The 25,171-nt window shown below is 42.6% G+C and overlaps 1 protein-coding gene across 6 annotated transcripts in view; it reads left to right on the plus strand.

Annotated features, from left to right (window-relative positions):
* The window catches only part of PRDM2 (PR/SET domain 2), a 174,244-nt gene that overhangs the window by 145,839 nt on the left and 3,234 nt on the right, over positions 1-25,171 (plus strand). For all 6 annotated transcript variants that reach the window (XM_023552047.2, XM_064281318.1, XM_010593099.3 and 3 more), the window contains one exon: positions 15,098-15,241. In XM_023552047.2, the coding sequence (XP_023407815.1) occupies positions 15,098-15,241 (144 nt within the window). The remainder of the gene's footprint in view (positions 1-15,097; positions 15,242-25,171) is intronic.

Here is a 25,171-nt window from a genome sequence, read left to right on the forward strand (position 1 = left end):
TGGTAGTTCTATTTCTAGCTTTTTAAGGAAACGCCAGATCGATTTCCAAAGTGGTTGTACCATTTTACGTTCCCCCCAGCAGTGGAGAAGTGTTCCAATCTCTCCACAGCCTCTCCAACATTTATTATTTTGTGTTTTTTGGATCAATGCCAGCCTCGTTGGAGTGAGATGGAATCTCACCGTAGTTTTAATTTGCATTTCTCTAATGGCTAATGATCGAGAGCATTTCCTCATGTATCTGTTAGCCGCCTGAATGTCTTCTTTAGTGAAGTGCATGTTCATATCCTTTGCCCAATTTTTAATTGGGTTCTTTCTCTTTTTGTGGTTGAGTTTTAACAGAATCATATAGATTTTAGAGATCAGGCGCTGGTCGGAGATGTCATAGCTGAAAATTTTTTCCTGGCCTGTAGGTGGTCTTTTTACTCTTTTGGTGAAGTCTTTAGATGAGCATAGGCGTTTGAATTTAGGAGCTCCCAGTTATCTGGTTTCTCTTTGTCATTTTTTGTAATGTTTTGTTTTCTGTTTATGCCTTGTATTAGGACTCCTAATGTTGTCCCTGTTTTTTCTTCCATGATCTTTATCGTTTTAGTCTTTATGTTTAGGTCTTTGATCCATTTGGAGTTAGTTTTTGTGCGTGGTGTGAGGTATGGGTCCTGTTTCATTTTTTTGCAGATGGATAGCCACTTATGCCAGCACCATTTGTTAAAAAGACTATCTTTTCCCCAATTAACTGACATTGGGCCTTTGTCAAATATCAGCTGTCCATATGTGGATGGGTTTATATCTGGGTTCTCCATTCTGTTCCATTGGTCTATGTGCCTGTTGTACCAGTACCAGGCTGTTTTGACTACTGTGGCTGTATAATATGTTCCGAAGTCAAGTAGAGTGAGGCCTCCCACTTTGTTCTTCTTTTTCAGTAATGCTTTACTTATCCGGGGCTTCTTTCCCTTCCATGTGAAGTTGGTGATTTGTTTCTCCATTACTTTAAAAAATGTCATTGGAATTTGGATCAGAAGTGCATTGTATATATAGATGGCTTTTGGTAGAATAGACATTTTTACTATGTTAAGTCTTCCTATCCATGAGCAAGGTATGTTTTTCCACTTATGTAGGTCCCTTTTAGTTTCTTGCAGTAGTACTTTGTAGTTTTCTTTGTATAGGTCTTTTACATCTTTGGTAAGATTTATTCCTAAGTATTTTATCTTCTTGGGGGCTACTGTGAATGGTATTGATTTGGTGATTTCTTCTTCAATGTTCTTTTTGCTGGTGTACAGGAATCCAACTGATTTTTGTATGTTTATATTGTATCCTCATACTCTGCTGAACTCTTCTATTAGTTTCAGTAGTTTTCTGGAGGATTCCTTAGGGTTTTCTGTGTATAAGATCATGTTATCTGCAAACAGAGATACTTTTACTTCTTCCTTGCCAATCTGGATGCCCTTTATTTCTTTATCTTATCTAATTGCTCTGGCTAGGACCTCCAGCACAGTGTTGAGTAAGAGTGGTGATAAAGGGCATCCTTGTCTGGTTTCCGTTCTCAAGGAAATGCTTTCAGGCTCTCTCCGTTTAGGATGATGTTGGCTGTTGGCTTTGTGTAAATGCCCTTTATTATGTTGAGGAATTTTCCTTCAATTCCTATTTTGCTGAGAGTTTTTATCATGAATCGGTGTTGGACTTTGTCAGATGCCTTTTCTGCATCAATTGATAAAATCATGTGGTTCTTGTCTTTTGTTTTATTTATGTGGTAAGGATTACATTAATTGTTTTTCTAATATTGAACCAACCTTGCATACCTGGTATAAATCCCACTTGGTCGTGGTGGATTGTTTTTTTGATATATTGTTGAATTCCACTGGCTAGAATTTTGTTGAGGATTTTGGCATCTATGTTCCTGAGGGATATAAAACCCAGACCCAGTGCCATCTGTAATTTTCTTTTGTGTGGTGTCTTTACCTGGTTTTGGTATCAGGGATGTGCTGGCTTCATAGAATGAGTTAGGTAGTATTCCATCCTTTTCTATACTTTGAAATACCTTTAGTAGTAGTGGTGTTAACTCTTCTCTGAATGTTTGTTAGAACTCTGTAGTGAAGCCATCCGGGCCAGGGTTTTTTTTTTGTTGGGAGTTTTTTTGATTACCTTTTCAATCTCTTTTTTGTTATGGGTCTATTTAGTTGTTCTACTTCTGATTGTGTTAGTTTAGGTAGGTAGTGTGTTTCTAGGAATTCGTCCATTTCTTCTAGGTTTTCAAATTCGTTAGAGTACAATTTTTCATAGTAATCTGATATGATTCTTTTAATTTCAGTTGGGTCTGTTGTGATATGGCCCATCTCATTTCTTATACAGGGTATTTGTTTCCTTTCCTGTATTTCTTTGGTCAGTCTGGCCAATGGTTTATCAATTTTGTTAATTTTTTCAAAGAACCAGCTTTTGGCTTTGTTAATTCTTTCAATTGTTTTTCTGTTCTCTAATTCATTTAATTCTGCTCTAATTTTTATTATTTGTTTTCTTCTGGTGCCTGGCGGATTCTTTTGTTGTTCACACTTTCTATTTGTTCAAGTTGTAGGGACAGTTCCCTGATTTTGGCTCTTTCTTCATTATGTTTGTGTGCATTTATCAATATACATTGACCTCTGAGCACTGCTTTTGCTGTGTCCCAGAGGTTTTGATAGGAAGTGTTTCATTCTCGTTGTATTCTATGAATTTCTTTATTCCCTCCTTAATGTCTTCTGTAACCCGGTCTTTTTTGAGCAGGGTATTATTCAGTTTCCAAGTATTTGATTTCTTTTCCCTGATTTTTCTGTTATGGATTTCTACTTTTGTGGCCTTATAGTCTGAGTAGATGCTTCGTAATACTTCGATGTTTTGGATTCTGCAAAGTTTTGTTTTATGACCTGATATGTGATCTATTCTAGAGAATGTTCCATGTGCACTAGAAAAAAAAGTATACTTTGCAGCTGTTGCGTGGAGTGTTCTGTATAAGTCTGTCAGGTCAAGTTGTTTGATTGTAGCAATTAGATCTTCCGTGTCTCTATCGAGCTTCTTACTGGAAGTCCTATCCTTCTTTGAAAGTGGTGTGTTGAAGTCTCCTACTATAATTGTGGAGGTGTCTATCTCACTTTTCAATTCTGTTAAAGTTTGTTTTATGTATCTTGCGGCCTTGTCATTGGGTGCATAAATATTTAATATGGTTTTATCTTCCTGGTAAATTGTCCCTTCAATCATTATGTAGTGTCCTTCTTTATCCTTTGTGGTGGATTTAACTTTAAAGTCTTATTTTGTCAGAAATTAATATTGCCACTCCTGCTCTTTTTTGATTTTTGTTTGCTTGATATTTTTTCCATCCTTTGAGTTTTAGTTTGTTTGTGCCTCTAAGTCTAAGTTGTGTCTCTTGTAGGCAGCATATAGACGGGTTTTTTTTTTTTTTTTTATCTAGTCTGAGACTCTGTCTCTTTACTGGTGCATTAAGTCCATTCACATTCAGCGTAATTATAGATAAGCATGAGTTTAGAGGAAACCCTGGTGGCGTAGTGGTTAAGTGCTACAGCTGCTAACCAAAGGGTCGGCAGTTTGAATCCTCCAGGCGCTCCTTGGAAACTCTTTGGGGCAGTTCTACTCTGTCCTATAGGGTCGCTATGAGTTGGAATCGACTCGACGGCACTGGGTTTTTTTTTTGTTTTGTTTTTTTATGAGTGTAGTGCTGTCACTTTGATGCCTTTTTGTGTATGTTGTTGATAATCTCATTTTTCCACTTTTTTGTGCTGATAAGCTTTTCTTCGTAAGTTGTGTGTTCCTCATTTTCATAGTAGTTGAATTTATTTTTGCTGAGTCGTTATGTTTTTCTTGGTTTTTATTTCGAAGTATGGAATTGTTAGACCTCTTTGTGGTTACCCTAACTTCCCTGTTTTTAAAAATACTTTGTTCAACCCTTTCTTGATGGCTTGGATTTAGGATTATGAAGGCTTTCCATTTTACTGGGCCATTAGGAGGGATGCCCACAGCGGTCTGTAAATTTTGTATTCTTGCCTTTGAATGGTCGCCGACTGCTTGGTATTGAGAAAGTCTATGCAATGGGAATATCATGGACTCTAGAGCCAGCCATCCTGACTGCATGTTCAGTCAATTTCAGACTGCAGAATCTGATAAAAGTCTTCAATTTCTTCATCTTTGGCCTTAGTGGTTGGTGAGTAAATTTGAATAATAGTCGTATTAACTGGTCTTCCTTGTAGGTGTATGGATAGTATTCTATTACCGACAGCGCTGTATTTCAGGATAGATCTTGAAATGTTCTTTTTGACGATGAATGCAACACCATTCCTCTCCAAGTTGTCATTCCCGGCAGAGTATACTATGTGTGATTGTCCAATTCAAAATGGCCAATACCAGTCCATTCCAGCTCACTAATGCCTAGGATATTGATGTTTATGCGTTCCATTTCATTTATGACGAGCTCCAATTTTCCTAGATTCATACTTCTTACATTCCATGTGCCTATTGTTAATGGGTGTTTGACTGTGTGAAGGCTTTCAACTATGTGAGTCATAAAAAATTATGGATAACATAGTGAAGAATGGGAATTCCAGAACACTTAATTGTGCTCATGAGGAGCCTGTACACAGATTAAGAGGCAGTTGTTCAAACAGAACAAGGGGATACTGCGTGGCTTAAAGTCAGGAAAGGTGTGCGTCAGGGTTGTATCTCTTCATCATTCCTCTTCAATCTGTATGCTGAGCAAATAATCCGAGAAGCTGGACTATATGAAGAAGAATGGGGCATCAAGATTGGAGGAAGATGCATTAACAACCTGCGTTATGCAGATGACACAACCTTGCTTGCTGAAAGTGATGAGGACTTGAAGCATTTACTAATGAAGATCAAAGACCACAGCCTTCAGTATGGATTACACCTCAACATAAAGAAAACAAAAATCCTCACAGCTGGACCAATGAGCAACATCATGATAAACGGAGAAAAGATTGAAGTTGTCAAGGATTTCATTTTACTTGAATCCACAATCAGCACCCATGGAAGCAGCAGTCAGGAAATCAAAACACACATTGCATTGGACAAATCTGCTGCAAAAAACCTCTTTAAAGCATTGAAAAGCAAAGATGTCACCTTGAAGACTAAGGTGCACCTGACCCAAGCCATGGTATTTTCAGTTTCCTCATGTGCGTGAGAAAGCTGGACAATGAATAAGGAAGACGGGAGAAGAATTGGCGCCTTTGAATTGTGGTGTTGGTGAAGAATATTGAATGTACCATGGACTGCCAAAAGAACGAATAAATCTGTCCTGAAAGAAGTACAACCAGAATGCTTCATAGAAGCAAGGATGGCAAGACTATGTCTTACATACATTGGGCAAGCTCTCAGGAGGGATCAGTCCCTGGAGAAGGACGTCATGATTGGTAGAGGGTCAGCAAAAGAGAGGAGGACCCTCAACAAGAGGGATTGACACAGTGGCTGCAACACTGGGCTCAAGCATAGCAATGATTGTGAGGATGGCACAGGACTGAGGAGTGCTTTGTTGTGTAGTACATATGGTTGCTGTGAGTCAGAAACGATTCGATGGTGACTAATAATAATAGAGCCACCCATTTATTCTTTCATTAAAATTTCAGGGTCTACTATTCACTCACTCAAAATTATAGAGTTAAGGATACAGCGATGAGCAAAACCTAATCCGGTCTCCCTGGGGTAGAGTAGTCTCCCGGGGCCAGGGTGAGGGCAGGGGGTTGCAATCAGCAAAAAATTACATAGATGCACATGAACCCACAGCTGTAGTAGGCAGGAATACTACAAGAACATGACCAAGGGCCATTTTTCCCCATAAGGACAGCCTTGGGAAGCTCTCCAGAGCAGTGGTTCTCAAACTCAGCTGCCCATTGGAATCACCAGATAGCTAAAAATACTGATGCTTGACCCTATGCTCAGAGATTCTGATATCATGGGTCTGGGGCATAGCCTGGGCACTGGCATTTTTAAACCTCCCTAGGTGAATTGAGTGAGTAGCCAGGGACTGAGGCCACCGGGAAGAGAGGTCCCCATAGAAATGCTGAAAGGAGCCCAGTGTGGCTCAAGTAACAAGAGCAGAAGGGAGGGAGATGTGGCTGGGAGGTCATGGGGTGGACCGTATGCGTTAAGGAACTTGGTCTCTATCCAGGGAGCCACAGGATTAATGGGTCACAGAAGAGGCAAGCCATGAGCTTATTTGCCTTTTGGAAATTGACTCTTCTGTTAGAACAGGTGGGAGGGCTTGTAGGAGACCAGGAAAGAGGTATCAGTGGCTTGATGGTGGTGGGAGAGAGGGAGGAAGGTAGACCGTGGGGTCTGGTGGAGGAGCAAGAGGGAGGGGCCGTGTTGACTCCCAGGTCTCTGGCTCTCAGGGCATGGATATGGAGCCATTCATGGAGAAAAGGAACAGAGACCTAGTGGGTCACAGCTTGGATCAGGACCTGAGTTTAAGGTGCTTTCCAGCTATCCAATTGGAGACGTCACTTTGGCACAGAGATGGATAAATGGGTGTGGAGCTTGGAGCTGAGAAGTGGGCTAGACATGGCATTTGAGTCGTGTGCATGAGGCTGGTCAGCAAAGCCAGGCTGTGGATGGGACTGCCTCAGGAGGGAGTCTTGCTCAGAGAAGAGAGGCCCAGGTTGAGACGCCATGTTCAGATGATGGTCTTACCAAGTATGGTCTCTATGACTTCCAGCAAGTTAGTTAACCTTTCTAAGTTTACCTACCTCTCAGGTTTGCTGAGGACAAAACTAAATGAACCTAGGACTGTATGTAGTCCTTAGCTTGGACATAGTATATCCTCCATTGAAATTGCCCTCCCTTCCCCCTTGGATGCGTCTGATGTCACTGCTACAAACTACACATTTGCCTTTCTCGTCTATTCATTTTGCTGCTTCTAATTTGCCAGGGACTTGGAAGTGATGCAACTACAGTTTTCCCTCCAAATTGTGTGTAAAGCCAAAACAACCAGTTGCCCTCAAGTTGACTCTGACTCGTGGCAACCCCACGTGTGTCAGAGTAGAACTGTGCTCCATAGGGTTTTCAGTGGCTGATTTTTTTGGTAGCAGATTGTCAGGGCTTCCTTCTGAGGTGCCTCTGGTGGGACTTGAACCTCCAATCTTACAGCCGAGGGAATTAACTATTCGTAACACCCAGGGACTCTTGAATTGTGTATGAGGTAAGAGCGGTGTGTACTGAGTATGGTGCCAGAAAGCTTGGGTTTCATGTGACTATACTCCTTAGGGACAGGCTGCAGGTCGGAGGCATGCCTGTGACTCCTGGCCCCAGTCACAGTGCTCACTGGTAGTAACCCTCAGGAATATAGATTGCAGACTACTTAACAACTTTGGTGCTTTCTCCAAAGTTCTTAGCTGATCTCTGGATTGCAAAGGCAAAGCAGCTTCTGGATAAGCAAGATGTTGGTGTGGTAATGATTTCTTGCAAACTCACTACAACATACCTCCAACACCAAAAAGAAGGACCCTGAAATAGCTGTGCTTGCCTCCACTGACCGATGGAGCATCCACTTGTACCCGGAGCAGCGCTGGGAGTGCAGCGAGTTGTCCTTGTGCCTGAGACTGTGTTCTGCAGCCCCTGTATGGTGTGCCTGGCTTAGGAAGGGGTGTGGTCCTGGGGTGATGTTTCCCACCAGCAGAAAACCAGGGGTCCCCAACAAGCGGGATGTGCACATACGTCCAGTAGTCTGGCTTTCTGCGTTTTATTTTTTGTTCAAAGCAGATTCATTTGCAATAGCCAAGAACTAGAAACAACCCAGATGTCCTTCAATGACTAACTAAACTATGGTACATCATACCACGGCTACTACTCAGCAATGAAGAGGAACTATTAGTACATTCAACACCCTGGATAAATCTCCAGAGAATTATGTTGACTAAAAAAACACCAATCCCAAAAGGTCACATACAGTCTGATTCCATTTATATAATACTCTTGAAATTATGTAATTACAGAAATGAAGAACAGACTGGTGGTTGCAGGGGTTTAAGGAGGGAGCTGGGGACACAAAGGAGGGTGTGGGTGTGGCTATAAAAGTGCAACGTGAGGGTTCTTTGTGGTGATGGAAATTGGTTCTGTCCATGTTGGAATTTCACCTTTTTGACGCATTCATTCATTCATGCATTCATTTACTCATTTCATCCTCCCCACCCCCAAAGTTGGCTCTGCCACAAGAATCTCTCAAACTTTGTTTGCCTTCATACCAGCGCATACACCCATTCATGCATGCATCCCTCCATCCACCCAACCCACTTTTCCTGTGCCATGCACTGTACTAACTTCAGAGGAAACTCAGCAAAAAAGATGCAGTCCCTGCCCTTCAGGAGATTCTAGTTTGCTAGGAGATACACAAATAGAAGTAAAGAAATAACCCCCGAGGTCTTCTTACAACCGAACAAAAGCTTAGCTTAATGAGTAAAGAATGTCTGCTTTGACAACAGCACCTCGAAAGGTTAGATAGGAAATTTAGAGGGGAGTAAGTTTATGTTAAAATGGGGAAGGAACAACCTGAAAAGGAGGGTGAGAATGGTTGTACAAATCAAATATGTTATCAATGTCACTGAACTGTACATGTAGAAACTGTTGGATTAGTGTATGTTCTGCTGTGTGTATTTTCAACAACAACAAATAAAAAAAAGAGGTAAAGAAATAAATAGAGAAAGTAATTGTAGCTGTGGGCAATGCTGTGAGGGAAAGGTATGGAGGCTGGTGAGCTCAGGAGGAGGTGGGGGCAGGGCAATCGCTGGTTAGGAAGTTTGGAGAATCTGAGTGAGCTGAGACCTCCAGGATGAGAAGGAGACAGCCATGTGAAGAGCTAAGGGAAGAAGGGCAGGCTGGGATAAACAAGGCCAGAGGCTCTGGGATAAGAAGAGCTTGGCCTGGCCAAGAGATGGGAGAGTCCAATGAGGCTGGAGCAGAGTGAGCATGGGGGAGTTGAGGGCAGTGAAGCTGAGTGAGCTTCACCCTAACTGCAGTGGGAACCTTGGGCCAGTTTTAATCTGGGCAATGACATGACGCAATGTACCTTTTAGAAAGGCCACTCGTGGTGCTTGGTGAACAATGCGTTGAGGGGGTTCAGCAGGGAAGTGGAGAGCCAATGAAGTGACTGTTGCAACAGCCCCCATTGAAGATGATAGTGGCGGAGACTGGGGTCACAGCATTGGGGATGGAGAGAAGTGGATGGGTTTCAAGGTAGAATCAAGGAAGCTCAGAGATTCATTAGATCTGGGGTGAGGCAGAGGGACACTTCAAAGGTGACCACTTGGTCATCTTTGGTTTGAACAGCCTTGTGTTTGGTGATGACATTTATTGAGAAGGGTCAAGAGTCCAGGGTGGCTGGAGCATGGTGAGCAAGGCGGAGAGTCGTAGGGGCTGGGACAGTGCAGGTTGGGAGCGTGGAATGTTCCATCTTGGCCATGTTAAAGTGGAGATGCCCATTAGTCATCCTGGTGGGAATGTTCAGTTGTTATTGTTGTTGCTAGCAGCTGTCGAGTTGCATCCGACTCGTGGTGACTTTATGTATAACAGAAGGAATGTTGCCTGGTCCTGGACCATCCTCATGATTGTTGGTATGTTTGATTTCCATCATTGTGGCTAGGATGTCCAGTAGACAGTTGGATATATGAGTTGGAGCCCTGTACAAGGGTTGGGCCCAAAGGTCTGGCCAAAATGGTGGTGCACAGAAGCTCTGCTTGATGTCCCATCTTTGGTGGGAGGCTCATCTGCTTCTCCTATGCTCCATGTCATCATACCCACGATAAACATCTCTTATCGTTGTTGTCTGCCTTTCAACTGGCCCCTAACTCATGACAACCCCATGCATAATGCAGCATGACTCTATCTGGTCCTGCACCATTCCCAGGATCGGTTGTGGATCAGACCGTTGTGATCCACAGGGTTTTCATTAACTAATTTTCAGAAGTAGATCACCAGGCCTTTCATCCTAGTCCATCTTAGTCTGGGAGCTCTGCCAAAACCTGCTCAGCGTCATAGCAATGTACAAGCCTCCACTGACAGATGGGTGGTGGCTGCATATGAGGTGGATTGGCCGGGAATCAAATGTGGGTCTCCCACATGGAAGGTGGGAATTCTACCACTGAACCACCACTGCTCCCGTGTATGAAGAGTAAGATAGTTAAGAGTAAGAATAAAATACATAACACAGTTCTGAGTGCATGTTTGGTGCCGTTGAGTTGATTCCAACTTACAGCAACCGTATCTACGTACAATAGAATGAAACTCTGCCCATTCCTGCGCCATCCCCATAATCATTGCTGTGTCTGAGTCCATTGTCCTTAAAGTGACATATTTGATTTTTAACACTTTAAAGAGGTCTCTTGCAGCAGATTTGCCCAATGTGATGCGTTGTTTGATTTCTTGACTGCTCTTTCCGTGGGCATTGATTGTAGATCCAAGCAAAATGAAATCTTTGACAACTTCAATATTTTCTCCGTTTATCATGATGTTGCTTATTGGTCAAGTTGTGAGGGTTTTTGTTTTTTTTCTGTTGAGGTGTAATCCATACTGAAGGCTGTGGTTTTTGATCTTCATCAGTAAGTACTTCAAGTCCTCTTCGCTTTCAGGAAGTAAAGTTGTTTCATCTGCATATTGCAGGTTGTTATTGAGTCTTTCCCCAATCCTGATGCTGTATTCTTCATATAGTCGAACTTCTTGGATTATTCGCTCAATATACAGATTGAATAAGTATGGTCAAAGGATACAACCCTGACATGTACCTTTCCTAACTTTAAATGACACAGTATCCCCTTGTTCTGTTTGAACGACTGCCTCTTAGTCTAAGTACAGGTTCCTCATGAGCACAATTAAGTGTTTTGGAATTCCCATTGTTTGGAGTATTAGCCACAATTTGTTTTGATCCACACAGTCAAATGCCTTTACATAGTCAATGAAACACAGAACATCTTTCTGGTATTCTCTGCTTTCAGCCAGAATCCATCTGACATTAGCAACGATATCCCTGGTTCCACGGCCTCTTCTGAAACTGGCTTGAATTTCTGGCAGTTCCCTGTCGATGTACTGTTGTTACTAATTTTGAATGATCTTCAGCAAAATTTTACTTGTGTGTGATATTAATGATAGTGTTCAATAATTTCCATATTCAGTTGGATCACCTTTCTTTGGAATAGGCACAAATATGGATCTCTTCCAGTCAGTTGACCAGGTAGCTGTGTTCCAAATTTCTTGGCATAGATGAGTGAGTGCTTTCAGTGCTGTATCCATTTGTTGAAATATGTCAGTTGGTATTCCATCAATTCCTGGAGCCTTGTTTTTTCCACCAGTGCCTTCAGTACAGTTTGGACTTCTGCCTTCAGTACCATTGGTTCTTGATCATATGCTGCCTCCTGAAATGGTTGAATGTCGACAAATTCTTTTTTGGTACAGTGACTGTATGTATTCCTTCATCTTTTTTTGATGCTTCCTGTGTCGTTTAATATTTTCCCCATAAAATCCTTCAGTGTTGCAGCTTGAGGCTTGAATTTTTTTCTTCAGTTCTTTCAGCTTGAGAAATGCTGAGCATGTTTTCCCTTTTGATTTTCTATCTCCAGGTCTTTGCACATGTCATTATAATACTTTACTTTGTCTTTTCAAGCCACCCTTTGAAATCTTCTGTTCAACTCTTTGACTTGATAATTTCTTCCTTTTGCTTTAGCTACTCAAGGTTCAAGAGCAAGTTTCAGAATCTCTTCTGACATCCATTTTGGACTTTTCTTTCTTTCGTGTCTTTTTAATGCCCTCTTGCTTCATGTATAATGTCCTTGATGTCACCGCACAACTCGTCTGGTCTTCAGTCATTAATGTTCAAGGCGTTAAATCTATTCTTGAGACGGTCTCTAAATTTAGGTGGGATATAATTAAGGTCGTTCTTTGGCTCTCGTGGACTTATTCTAATTTTGTTCAAATCAACTTGCATATGAACAATTAATGGTCTGTTTCTCAGTTGTCCCCTGTCCTTGTTCTGACTGATGAGATAGAGCTTTTCCATCATCTCTTTCCACAGATGTAGTCAATTTGATTTCTGTGTATTCCATCTGGTGAGGTCCCTGAGTATAGTCACTGTTTATATTGGTGAAAAAATATATTTGCAATGAAGTAGTCGTTGGTCTTGCCAAATTCTATCATGTGATCTGCAGCATTGTTTCTGTCACCAAGGCCGTATTTTCCAATTACAGATCCTTCTTTGTTTCCAACTTTTACATTCCAATCACCAGTAATTATCAGTGCACCTTGATTGTGTATTTCATCAATTTCAGACTGCAGAAGTTGATAAAAATCTTCAGTTTCTTGATCTTTGGCATTAGTGGTTGGTGAGTAAATATGAATTAATAGTCATATTAACTGGTCTTCCTTATAGACATATGGATATTATCCTATCACTGACAGTGTTGTATTTCAGAATAGATCTCACAATGTTCTTTTTGACTATGAATGTGATGCCATTCCTCTCCAATTTGTTATTCCCGGCATAGTAGTCCATATGAATATCTGATTCAAAATGGCCAATATCAGTCCATTTCAGCTCACTAATACTTAGGATATTGATGTTTCTGCATTACATTTTTGATGACTTCCAATTTTTCTAGATTCATACTTCCTACATTCCACGTTCTGATTATTAGTAGATGTTTGCAGCTGTTTCTTCTCATTTTGAGTCATGCCCTGTATCAGCAAATGAAAGCTTGACTCCATCCATGTCATTAAGGTCAACTCTACTTTGAGGAGGCAGCTGTTCCTTAGTCATATATTGAGTGCCTTTCAACCTGAGGGGCTCATCTTCGGGCACTGTCTCAGACAATGTTCTACTGGTATTCATAAGGTTTTCACTAGCCACGTGTCTGTCAGTTTGTCTTACTGTGGTGGCTTGCGTGTTGCTGTAATACTGGAAGCTTTGCCACTGATATTTCTAATATCAGTAGAGTCACTCTTGGTAGATAGGTTTCAGCTGAGCTTCCAAATGAAGACAGACCAGAAGGACCTGACAGTCTACTTCTGAAAAAAATTGGCTAGTGAAAACCTAGCCAATAGTAAGCACCATATGTGTCACTGTTATTCAATAATTATTTACTTTTGTTGTTTTAAGCTGGGGATGCAGCAATGAACAAGACAAAGGCTCTGACCTTGGGATCTTCTAGCTAATGAAGGAGGCAGTCGCATTATTCTGTGAAGGCAACTCAGTGTCACAAGTGTTGTGATGGGGAAGTACCAGGGGACAAGGGGAGCCCACAGGTGGGACACCTCACCCAGGACTTAAACAGGGAAGGTTTCCTGAAGGAGGTGGTGTTTTAGTTCCTAGTGCTGCTATAACAGAAATACCACAAGCGGATGGCTTTAAACAAAGAGAAATTTATTTTCTCACAGCCTACTAGGATGGAAGTCCAAATTTAGGGTGTCAGCTCCAGGGCAAGATTTTCTGTCTCTGTTGGCTTTGGAGGAAGGTCCTTGTCATCAGTCTTCCCCTGGACTAGGACCTTCTCTGAGCAGGAACCCCAGGTCCAAAGGTGACCTAGGTAAGGGTATTATATCCTACCCTAATCCTCTTTCACATGATCTAATCTTGCCTCATAGCCACAGGCAGAGATTAGGATTTATAACACACAGGAAAATTACATCAATCACAAAATGGAAGACAACCACACGATACTAGGAATCATGGCCCAGCCAAATTGATAAACATATTTTTGGGGGACACATTCAGTTTATGACAGGTGGTATCTTAGCTGGGTTCTGAACGCTGAGTAGGAGTTAGGTGGCAAAGGAAGTTGAGGAACAGCAGTGTGGGTTATCTGTCTTTTAAAAATTATTTTAAGAGAATGGTAGCACAACTTGAAGAATGTAATCAATGTCACTGAACTGTACATGTAGAAAGTGTTGGATTGGGGTGTGTTCTGCTGTGTATATTTTCAGCAACAACAAAATAAAATATTTAAAAAATTCTTAGAGAAGCTATCTTGAAAAACAAATCCAAGTTAATGGCTGTAGTTGCAAATGGTCGGAAACCATATTAAAGGATCCTGGGTTCACGTCTTTATTGGGAGGCCACGTCACCCTTTGGTGATACCTGACGTGGAAGTGCTTGGCCTAGGGTGGATGTTGGGTGAGGGAGTTAATGGTATATAGGGGACCTGGCCCTCCGTCCTACCCCACTGCACGTGATATGTAACAACACCGACCTCCCAGACACTACCTCTCTCTGTTTCTCTCGTATCAGTTTTTAAAAATTGTTTTATTGTGGTAAAATATATACATAACAAAACATTTGCCAGTTCACCGTTTTTTACACATATAGTTCAGTGACTTTGGTTGCATTCATCATGTTGTGTTGTGCAGCCATCACCATTATCTGTTCCCAAATGATTCCACCACCATTGACAGGAACTCAGTGCCCCCCAAGCTGAGACTTCCTCTTGCCCCTCCCTCCCACCTCTGGTAACCACAAATAAACTTTGGTCTGTACACATTTGCCTGTTTCGTGTAAGTGGGATCATACAATATTTGTGCTTTTGTGCCTGACTTATTTCACTCATCATGTTTTCGAGATTTGTCCATATGGTAGCGTGTATCAGGACTTCATTTCTTTTTATGGCTGAGTAATATTCCATTGTATGGATGGACCACGTTTAGATTATCCATTCGTCTGTGATGGTCCCTTATTGATGTTGGTGATGGTGGGCACTCCAGACGGGGCAGGAGGGGAGGACAGTGCCTGGAGAGGCAGGTGGAAAATGGAGCCAGGGAATGGTAGAGCTGTTGTCTTTACCAACACTTCATTTCCGGCTCACCTTCACATTCAGGAGGTCATCAGGAGGCTCTGCTCTTTGTGGTGTCTCAGAGCCCTGAGCCTCTTCAAGTGCCTCTGTCATCACCTAGGGGTGAGGTGGGGGAGAACATGGTGGATCAAGCATGGAGAAGCAAACATTGGTTGTTAAAGCTTGGATTCTGTTGGCTAAAGCAAGTCACCTGGCCTCCAGGTGGCTGGAAGTGCGATCCTGCCTGGGCCTGGGAGGTGGTGGTCTATGTCCTGGTGATGACTTGTCTTGTTCTTCCTGCACAGCTACAGTCTCCGCCTGGCATCCCGTTGCCCGCCGCCAGCAGCCCCATACATCACCAGGCAGTGTAGGAAGGTCAGGGCCCCGGCTGCAGCCCAGTTCCAGGGACCCTTCTTCAAAGAGTAGGTGCTTCACCTGCTCTCTGACAGGTATGCGGCAGGGCAGGGTGGCTCTGGAGGGAGTGGGGGTCTGGGTCTGGGTCTTGGGAGTGGGTGGAAGAAAAGGAAGGGGTGCGTGTGCTCTCTGGGGTACCACCTGTATGGCAAGTGTGGTGTCGGGGCCATCCCACAGGAGGGGCGCATAGTGGCTGAGTGTGTGGACTCGACCACCTGGGTTCAAATCAAACACTGCCACTTTCTGGCTGTGGAACCTCAAGCATGTTGTTTAGTCTCCCTGAGTCTCAGTTTCCACATCTGTAAAATGGGGGCTATAATAATAGCTACTGCATAGGATGATTATGAGAGTTAAAAGTGTTAATATATGCAAAGTGCTTAGAACACAGTGCCTGGCACATATATTCCAACTCATAGCGACCCTGTAGGACAGAGTAGAACTGCCTCATAGGGTTTCTAAGGAGAGGCTGGTGGAACTGCCGATATTTTGGTTAGTAGCTATAGCTCTTAACCAGGTCCCTAGTCAGCATTAGGTTTAAGTATTAGTTATCATTATCATAATAATTATAATCATAATACTCAGCACTTAGTTGAGACTTCCAGAGGCTTTAAGTCCAAAAAAAAGATTATGGACGCCCTGGTTGCCCAGTGGTTCAGCACTCAGCTGCCAAGTGAAAGGTCAGTGGCTGGAATTGGCTGGAACCTACCAGCTGCTCTGCAGAAGAAAGATGCAGCAGTCTACCTCTGTGAAGATTACAGCCTTGTAAACCGTATGGGACAGTTCTACTCTGTCCTATAGGGTCACTATGAGTTGGAATTGACTCGATGGCAATGAGTTTTTTTATTCCCAAAATAAGGAGCCCTGGCGGCTCAATGGTTAAGCACTTGGCTGCTAACCAAAAGGTTGGCAGTTCAAAGCCCCCAGCTGCTCCATGGGAGAAAGACCTGGTGATCTGCTCCCATAAAGATTACAGTCTAGGAAACCCTATGGGGGCAGTTCTATTCTGTCCTATAGGGTCACTATGAGTTGGAATCAACTCTACAGCACCCAAAACAACAAAACAGTCCCACGATGTGTTTGAAAGTAAAAATAAAACTAATTCATAAAATATAAAGTGTAGACCTACATTGAGCCAAAATTGCCTCCTTCTAGATTTTCTGATGGCATAAACCTGGAGTCACTCATTGAAGCCAGGCTTTTCTTACTTGGGGTGCTGCCTGACTCAAAAGTAGGCTTGGACCTCCCTGTTGGGGATACAGCACATCTACACTCATTTTGTCCACAGTGCTGGCACCTCAAAGTGTTATCAGAGGACCCTGTGTGTTTCAGAACCAATTAAAAATACAGACTGCAGGGTCTCACTCCTAATTTACTAAACAAACATTTTGGTGGGTGGGCCTGGGAATCTTCTTTAGCAGGTGGTCCTGTGGTTCTGGGTTACACTCAGGTTTGGGGGTACCTGCTTAATGCTCAGCTCAGAGGGCTTTGGTTTGGCAAGCAGGGCTGAACCACCTGCCAGCGCTGTGTGTTTAGAATGAGAATGTAGTTGTTCAAGGCAAGAATGGATTGAATTCTGAAACTCTGGGGTCTTTTGTGTTATACAATAAAACCTGTGAAAGTCAGAACCTGTGTAAGGTGGAAACCTGTAAGAGAAGGAAAACGGAAATATTTTCCGCTAGTAAGACTGCACCCTGTCAAAGGTAGAAAACTTTTGAGACCTGGAAAAACAAGGTAATCCTGTCGAGTTTTGAGTTTCAGCTCTCACAGGTTTCACTATACTCAGAAGCAAAGACCCTCCCCCTTCTCCTTGTCTCTTTCCCTCCTCTGCCTCCCAGTAGCTTACCCAGTCCTCCCTTCCTTAAGCAGTTGGAGTTTCTGGACTTGGCCTTATTCCTCTGGGAGTTGGGGGAGGGAATGAAAAGAAATCAGCTTCCCCAGGGAGTCTGTTGTCCACAGCCGGAACTGAGCCTCCCCCTCTGGAAGCAGCTGCTCCTGAGACAGGACCTGACCCTGAGCCAGGAGTCCTACAGAGCAAAGTTGGAATAGACACTGATTAGCCTGGAACTGAAGGGCCCTTGGAGATAGACCCTGCCCCCCGCCTATTATATAGATGGAAAAATTGAGGTCAGGAGAGGAGAGGCTTGGTTAGAGTCTTCCAGAGGTGGGAAGCAGTGCCAGAGTGAGCCAGAGGCTCCTGACTCTGGGTCCCATGCGTGTCCTGGGACCCTCTCTGCGGTGGTGGCTCCTGCAGAGACCTCAGTGTTGTTGGGTACCCAGGGCATGGTTTCCGCTCCAGGGCAGGAGTCCTGTGCAGCCAAAGGGCGAGCCAGGTGCAACTAGACTGAGTCCTGAACGGACTGGGGCGTTTGCATTGGCCACCGCAGTGGCAGCTGTGATGACGTGATAAACACGGGTGTTTGCCAAGTCTTACTAACCCAGGTTTTCCTCTGGGGCAGGAGCACGGTCATGGGCTTCTTTTCCTTACTTTCAAACGTATACAGCTTCCCAAGCTAAGAGCTCAAATGAATAGAGATCTAATTTTCTCTGTGTCTGCAGCTAACAGCTTCTATTTGCTTACCAACAATGAATGTTCCTAACTCAACAGTTTAATTTCTAAGTGCCTGAAGCTTGCTGCTTAAAATCTTATGTAACGCTTTTCTATTTTTCAAATCTGTAGTTACAACAAGCATGTGTTACGTATATTATTTTAAGTGGCTTTTTAAAAAAAAAAAATTTTTTTTTTCTTTAAAGTAACATCTATTTGTTCTGTTTAGCACTGTTCCAGAGTGATTTTTTAAAATGCCATAGCGTAGGATTTTAGTGTGTCAAAGAGTGTGCAGGTCTCATCCGTATTTTACAGATGGACAGGTGGCAGAACTGGGCCCAGAACTCAGGGCTTCCAACTCTCAATGTGCCTCATGGATTTAAGTGGTCCATGCCACCTGTCCTCCAAAATTCTATGCAAAATTGTGCATGTATATGGGCTTTGCACTGAGAAAAGGATGATATCATCAAAGGTCCCGTGACCCATGACTGCTCTTGACCCTGTTGCCCTTTCCAGATTAAACGTGGTGCAGCAGAGGTGTGGAAGGAGCCCTCGTGGTGCAATGGTTATGTGCTCGGCTGCTAACCAAAAGGTTGGCAGTTTGAACCTACCCAGCAGCTCTGTGGGAGAAAGACCTGGCGATCTGCTTCTGTAAAGATTACAGCCAAGAAAACTCTATGGGGCAGTTCTACTCTGTAACACACAGAGTTGCTGTGAGTCAAAAATAGACTCATTGGTACCTAACAACAACAACAACAGAGGTGTGGACAGTCTGAACTTGGTGAGGTACAAACATGGAAGAGCTTGGTTTCCCCTCCAATCCCTGCTTCTACCACCCTCTGTTGTACTTTCCTGGGCTTTAAGGACATCTCAGCCAAGGCCCAGAACTTTTTAGTCATTTTTAGGTATAAAAAAATACTGTACAACTACAATGGGATACCACTTCACAACCACTAGGATGGCTATTATAAAAACAAAACAAAATCAGAAATAACAAATGTTGGTGAGAGTGTGGAGAAATTGGAACCCACATCCATTGCTGGTGGGAATGTAAAATGGTGCGGCTGCTGCTGAAAACAGTTTGGTGGTTCCTCAAAAAGTTAAATATAGAACTACCATAAATCAAAAAAACAAAAACAAAAAAAACCCTAACCTATTGCCATTGAATTGATTCCAACTCATAGCGACCCTACAGGACAGAGTAGAATTGCCTCATAGGGTTTCCAAGGAGTGGCTGGTGAATTCGAACTGTCAACCTTTTGTTTAGCAGCCGAGCTCTTAACCACTGTGCAATCAGCGCTCCAAGAACTACCATATGACCCAGCAATTCCACTCCTAGGTATGTACCCCAAAGAACTGAAAGCAGGGACTCAAACAGACACCTGTATGCCAATATTCATTGCAGCATCATTCACAGTAGCCAAAAGGTAGAAACAACCTAAATGTCCATCAAGAGATGGATGGATAAAGAAAACGTGGTACATACATACAATGGAATAGTATTTGACCATGAAGAGAAATGAAGTCTGATACCTGCTACAACATGGATGAACCTTGAAAACATGCTAAGTAAAAGAAGCCAGACATAAAAGGACAAATATCACATAGTTCCACTTACTTGAAATATCTAGAATAGACAAATCCATCCAGACAAAAGAAGACCAGTGGTTACCAGGAGCTGAGGAAGAGGGGAATGAGGAGATTTAAAAAATTAATTAAAAAACAACAACAAAAAAGTACCACACAACCCAGTTCAGTATGGAACTTCCATGCACATCCTATTTCATCCCTATCTCTTTCCCACCCTCTGGGCCAGTGGGATTTCAGCCCAAGGGTCTAAGAGGCTCAGCCGAGGGAAAAGATAAGAGCCTCTCATTTGTCTGGCAGCTGTGGCTGCTCCTTTGGTTGGGACGGCTGGCCTTGGCACTCTGTGTGGGGCAGGCACCCAGTGCTGGTCCTCTCATAGGCCAGTTCTTCAGGGGTTCCAGGGGCTGGGGTCAGGTAGGAGGTGGCAGGCGGTCTTCCCCTGCCCATCTTCCCCATATGAGAGCTCCATTCTGGGGTACATTCTTCTAACTTCCCTAGCTCCTGTCCCCAGTGTTCCATACCACAGCCCCTACTGCTGACACTCCCTCGTTGGAGGGCTGCCCTCTCCTGTGGGGGACTGGCAAGGTGGCTTTGGGGATCCCTCCTGACTCGCAGAAAACTCACACTGCTGGCCAGGCCAGGCAAGGGAATGTCATGGCTCAGCTCCCCGACTGGCCTCTGCCTCTTTCTTTTCTCACCCTCCTGAGATAGGCATGGGCAGGAGGGCCGGTCTGCTGGGGAAGGGGGCTCCTTCTCTCACAGGCACCCTCTCTCCAAGACCCTGCACAGAGTACCGACCTATTCCAGTATGAACCTGAGAGAGAGAGAGAGAAAGGGAGGGAGTGTGTATGTGAGTGCACGTCCGCTTCCTGCAGCTCTCATTTCAGCCCCATCGAGAGGCTTCAGGGACTGGGACTGACGTAGTATAGTGGTTAAGTGCGGTTTCTGGAGCTGAATCCTGGCTGTGGACTTATTAGCTACACCTGTGGCAGGTGCTTCACTCCTCCGTGTTACCATTTGCCCATCTGTGAAGTGGGATTAATAATTAAACCCTCCCTCAAGGGTAGGTTGTGAGGGTTACATAGGTTAGTACATGAAAATCATTTAGTAAACTGTCTACTTAGTAGTAACCTTTCTATGAATCAGAGCTGCCGTTATTAAGAGTATTATTACTCTCAACAAATTATTATAATAGTTACATTTCATAAAGATTATAGCCTAGAAAACCCTATGGGGCAGTTCTAATCTGTCCTGTAGGGTTGCTATGAGTCAGAATTGACTTTATGTCATACAACAACAACATATATTACTTACAAAAAACCAAAACCAAACCCATTGCTGTCTAGTCGATTCTGACTCATAGCAACCCTATAGGACAGAGTAGAACTGCCCCATAGAGTTCCCAAGTAGTGGCTGGTGGATTCAAACTGCCAACCTTTTGGTTAACAGACAGGCTTTTAACCTCTGTACCACCAGGACTCCGTAAGATACATATATATGTATATATCCACTCTCATCTGTCAGTTTGTCATACTGTGGTAGTTTGTGTGTTACTGTGATGCTGGAAGCTATGCCACTGGTATTTCAAATAGCAGGAGGGTCACCCATGGTGGACAGGCTTCAGCAGAGCTTCCAGACTAAGACAGACTAGGAAAGACCTGGCAGTCTACTTCTGGAAAAAAAAAAAAATAGCCAGTGAAAACCTTATGAATAGCAGTGGAACATTGTTTCATATACTGCTGGAGATGACCTCCTCAGATTGGAAGGCAATCAAAATACAACTGGGGAAGAACTGCCTCCTCAAAGTAGAGCCAACCTTAATGACTTGGACAGAGTCAGGCTTTTGGGACCTTCATCTGCTGATGGGGTACAACTCAAAATGAGAAGAAACAGCTGCAAACATCCATTAAAAATTGGAATCTGAAATGTAAGAATTAAAAATCTAGGAAAATTAGAAGTTGTCAAAAATGAAATGGAACACATAAGCATCAATATCCTAGGTATTAGTGAGCTGAAATGGACCGGTGTTGGCCATTTTGAATAGGACAATCTTATGGTCTACTATACCGGGAATGACAAATTGAAAAGGAATGGTATCACGTTCATTGACGAAAAGAACATTTCAAGATCTATCCTGAAGTACAACTCTGCCAATGACAGGATAATATCCATATACCTACAGGGAAGACCAATTAATACAACTATTATTTAAATTTACACACCAACCGCTAATGCCAAAGATGAAGAAATTGAAGATTTTTACCAACTTCTGCAGTCTGAAATGGATCAAACATGCAATCAAGATGCATTGAAAACTACTGGTGATTGGAATGTGAAAGATGGAAACAAAGAAGAAGGATCGGTAGTTGGAAAATATGGCCTTGGTGAGAGAAACGATGCCTGAGGTCGCATGATGGAATTTTGCAAGACCAATGACTTCTTCACTGCAAATACCTTTTTTCACTAACATAAACGGTGACTGTACAGATGGACTTCACCAGGTGGAATACATAAGAATCAAGTTGACTACATCTGTGGAAATAGACAATGGAGAAGCTCAGTATCAGTCAGAACAAGGCGAGGGGACAACTGCTGAACAGACCATCAATTGCTCATATGCAAGTTCAAGTTGAAGTTGAAGAAAATTGAAACGAGTCCACAAGAACCAAAATACCACCTGAATTTAGAGACCATCTCAGGAATCGATTTGTTGCATTGAACATTAATGACCAAAGACCAGATGAGTTGTGGAATGACATCAAGTATATCATACGTGAAGAAAATAAAAGGTCATTAAAAAGACAGGAAAGAAAGAGAAGACCAAAATGTATGTCAGAAGACTCTGAAACTTACTTTTGAACATAGAGTGGTTAAAGCAAATGGAAGAAATGAGGAAGTAAAAGAGCTGAACAGAAGATTTCAAAGGGTGGCTCAAGAAGACACAGTAAAGTATTATAATGACACGTGCAAAGACCTGGAGATAGAAAACCAAAAGGGAAGAACATGCTGAGCATTCCTCAAGTTGAAAGAACTGAAGAAAAATTTAAGCCTCTAGTTGCAATATTGAAGGATTTTTATGGGCAAAATATTGAATGATGCAGGAAGCATCGAAAGAAGATGAATCCACAGAGTCGTACCAAAAATAATTGTTTGACGTTCAACCATTTCAAGAGGTAGCATATGATCAAGAACCAATGGTACTGAAGAAAGAGGTCCAAGCTGCACTGAAAAAAAAGGCACTGGCAAAAATCAAGTCTCCAGGAATTGACAGAATACTGAAATGTTTCAACAAATGGATGCAGCGTTGGAGGCACTCACTTGTCTATGCCAAAAAATTTGGAAGACAGCTACCTACCTGGTCAACCAACTGGATGAGATTCATATTTGTGCCCATTCAAAAGAAAGGTGAGCCAAAAGAATGTGAAAATTATCGAACAAGATCATTAATATCACATGCAAGTAAAATTTTGTGAAGATCATTCAAAAGAGGTTGCAGCAGTCCATTGACAGGGAGCTACAGAAATTCAAGCTGGACTCAGAAGAGGATATGGAGGGAGGGATCAGATGAATCTTGGCTGAAAGAGAATACCAGAAATATGTTTGCATGTGTTTTATTGTCTGTGCAAAGGCATTTGACTGTGGGGATCATAACAAATTATGGATAACATTGTGAAGAATGTTATGGGTTACGTTAAATGCTCTGAGAATTCTAGAACACTTAATTGTCCTTATGAGGAACCTGTACATAGATCAAAAGGCAATTGTTTGAACAGAACAAGGAGACACTCTGAGGATTAAAATCAGGAAAGGTGTGTGTCAGGGTTGTATCCTTTCACTATACTTATTCAATCTGTATGCTAAGCAGATAATCTGATAAACTGGCGTATATGAAGAAGAATACAGCATCAGGATTGGAAGAAGACTCATTAACAAACCTCGATATGCAGATGATAGAACCTTCCTTGCTGAAAGTGAAGAGGGCTTAAAGCACTTACTGATGAAGATCAAAGACTACAGCCTTCAGTACAGATTACACCACAATGTAAAGAAAGCAAACACCCTCACAACTGGATCAATAAGCAACATCATGATAGACAGAAAATTTTGAAGTCGTCAAGGATTTCATTTTGCTTTAATCCATAATCAGTGGCCATGGAAACAGCAGTCAAGAAGTCAAATGGCTTACTGCATTGGGCAAATTTGCTACAAAAGATTGTTTAAAGTGTTAAAAAGCAAAGCTGTCACTTTGAGGACTAAGGTCTGCCTGATCCAAGCCATAGAATTTTCAGTCGCCTCATATGCATGTGAAAGCTGGACAGTGAATAAGGAAGACCAAAAAAGAATTGATGGCTTCTAATTATGGCGTTGGGGAAGAATATTGAATGTACCATGGACTGCCGGAAGAATGAACAAATCTGTCATGGAAAAAGTACAGCCAGAATGCTCCTTAGAAGTGAGAATGGCGTGATCGTCTCATGTACTTTGGACAAGTTATCAGCAGGGACGATTCGCTAGAGAGGGACATCATGCTTGTTAAAGTAGAGGGTCAACAAAAAAGAGGAAGACCCTCAACAAATGAATTGGCACAGTGGCTACAACAGTGGGCTCAAACGTAGCAAAAATTGTGAGGATGATGCAGGACCAGGCAGAATTTCATTCTTTTGTGCATAGGGTTGCTACAAGTTGGAACTGACTCAGGAACATTTAACAACAACAACATACTGTATTATATATTATTATAATATAATAGTATTAACAATAATTATAATAGTAGTTATTATGAACAGTACTAATAATAGTTATTAGTAGTAATAGGAATAGTAAAGTGGTTAGGCCCTCCTGGTGAGAGAACTGAACCCCAGAACTAGGCCCAGCCTCATTCTAGCCTCATATTTGACCCAGTGACACCCAAATGTTATTAAATGGTCACCCATGCCCAGCTCTGTGCCGAGCACTGTGAATATGGTTTCTATGGAGGAACCATGTAGGCAAAACCATCCCCACCTATTAGAAAGAGCTCACAGGCTATGAAGTCTGTGGGACCTGGGTTTAAGTCTCACCTCTGCCACTCATCATCAGTCTGACCTTGCAACTGTTATTTCCCCTCCCTGAACCTCCTTTTCTTTATGTATAAAATGGGGGCTCGTGTCACCTGCCACTAGACTTGCACCACCAGGGCTCCTTATGTATACCCTAGGACCCAACAATATACCAGGGATACATTCAATATAAATGTGTACATGTGTGTACAAGAAGACATATACAAGAATGTTTATGTATACCCCACAGCCACATGTTTCCACTCAGCAGAAACGTGTATACGTGCACCATGGTGTCTTGTAGACACATACAGGAATGTGTATAGCACTCACAGTAGTCACAAACTGGAAACTACCCAGTTGTCCATCACAAGTGGAATAGATGGAAAAATTATGGCATATTTCTACCATAGAATACTATACAGCAATGAGATGGAAAGAACTATGACCTCATGCTTGAAATGGATGAATATCACAAACATAATGTGAAGTGGGAGAAGCCAGACACAAAAGGATATATACTGACTGTCTTAGGTATCTAGTACTGCTGTACCACAAGTGGGTGGCTTTAACAAAGAGAAAATTAATTTCCTCACAGTAAAGTAGGCTAAAAGTCCAAATTCAGGGTGTCAGCTCCACGGGAAGGCTTTCTATGTTGACTCTTGAGGAAGGTCCTTATCATCAGCCTTCCCCTGGACTAGGAGCTTCTCCATGCAGTAACCCCGGGTCCAAAGACACACTCTGCTCCCAGCACTGCTTTCTTGGTGGTATGAGTTCCCCCTATCTCTCTGCTT

The sequence above is a fragment of the Loxodonta africana genome, chromosome 3 (assembly GCF_030014295.1).
Source record: "Loxodonta africana isolate mLoxAfr1 chromosome 3, mLoxAfr1.hap2, whole genome shotgun sequence".
Lineage (NCBI taxonomy): Eukaryota > Metazoa > Chordata > Mammalia > Proboscidea > Elephantidae > Loxodonta > Loxodonta africana.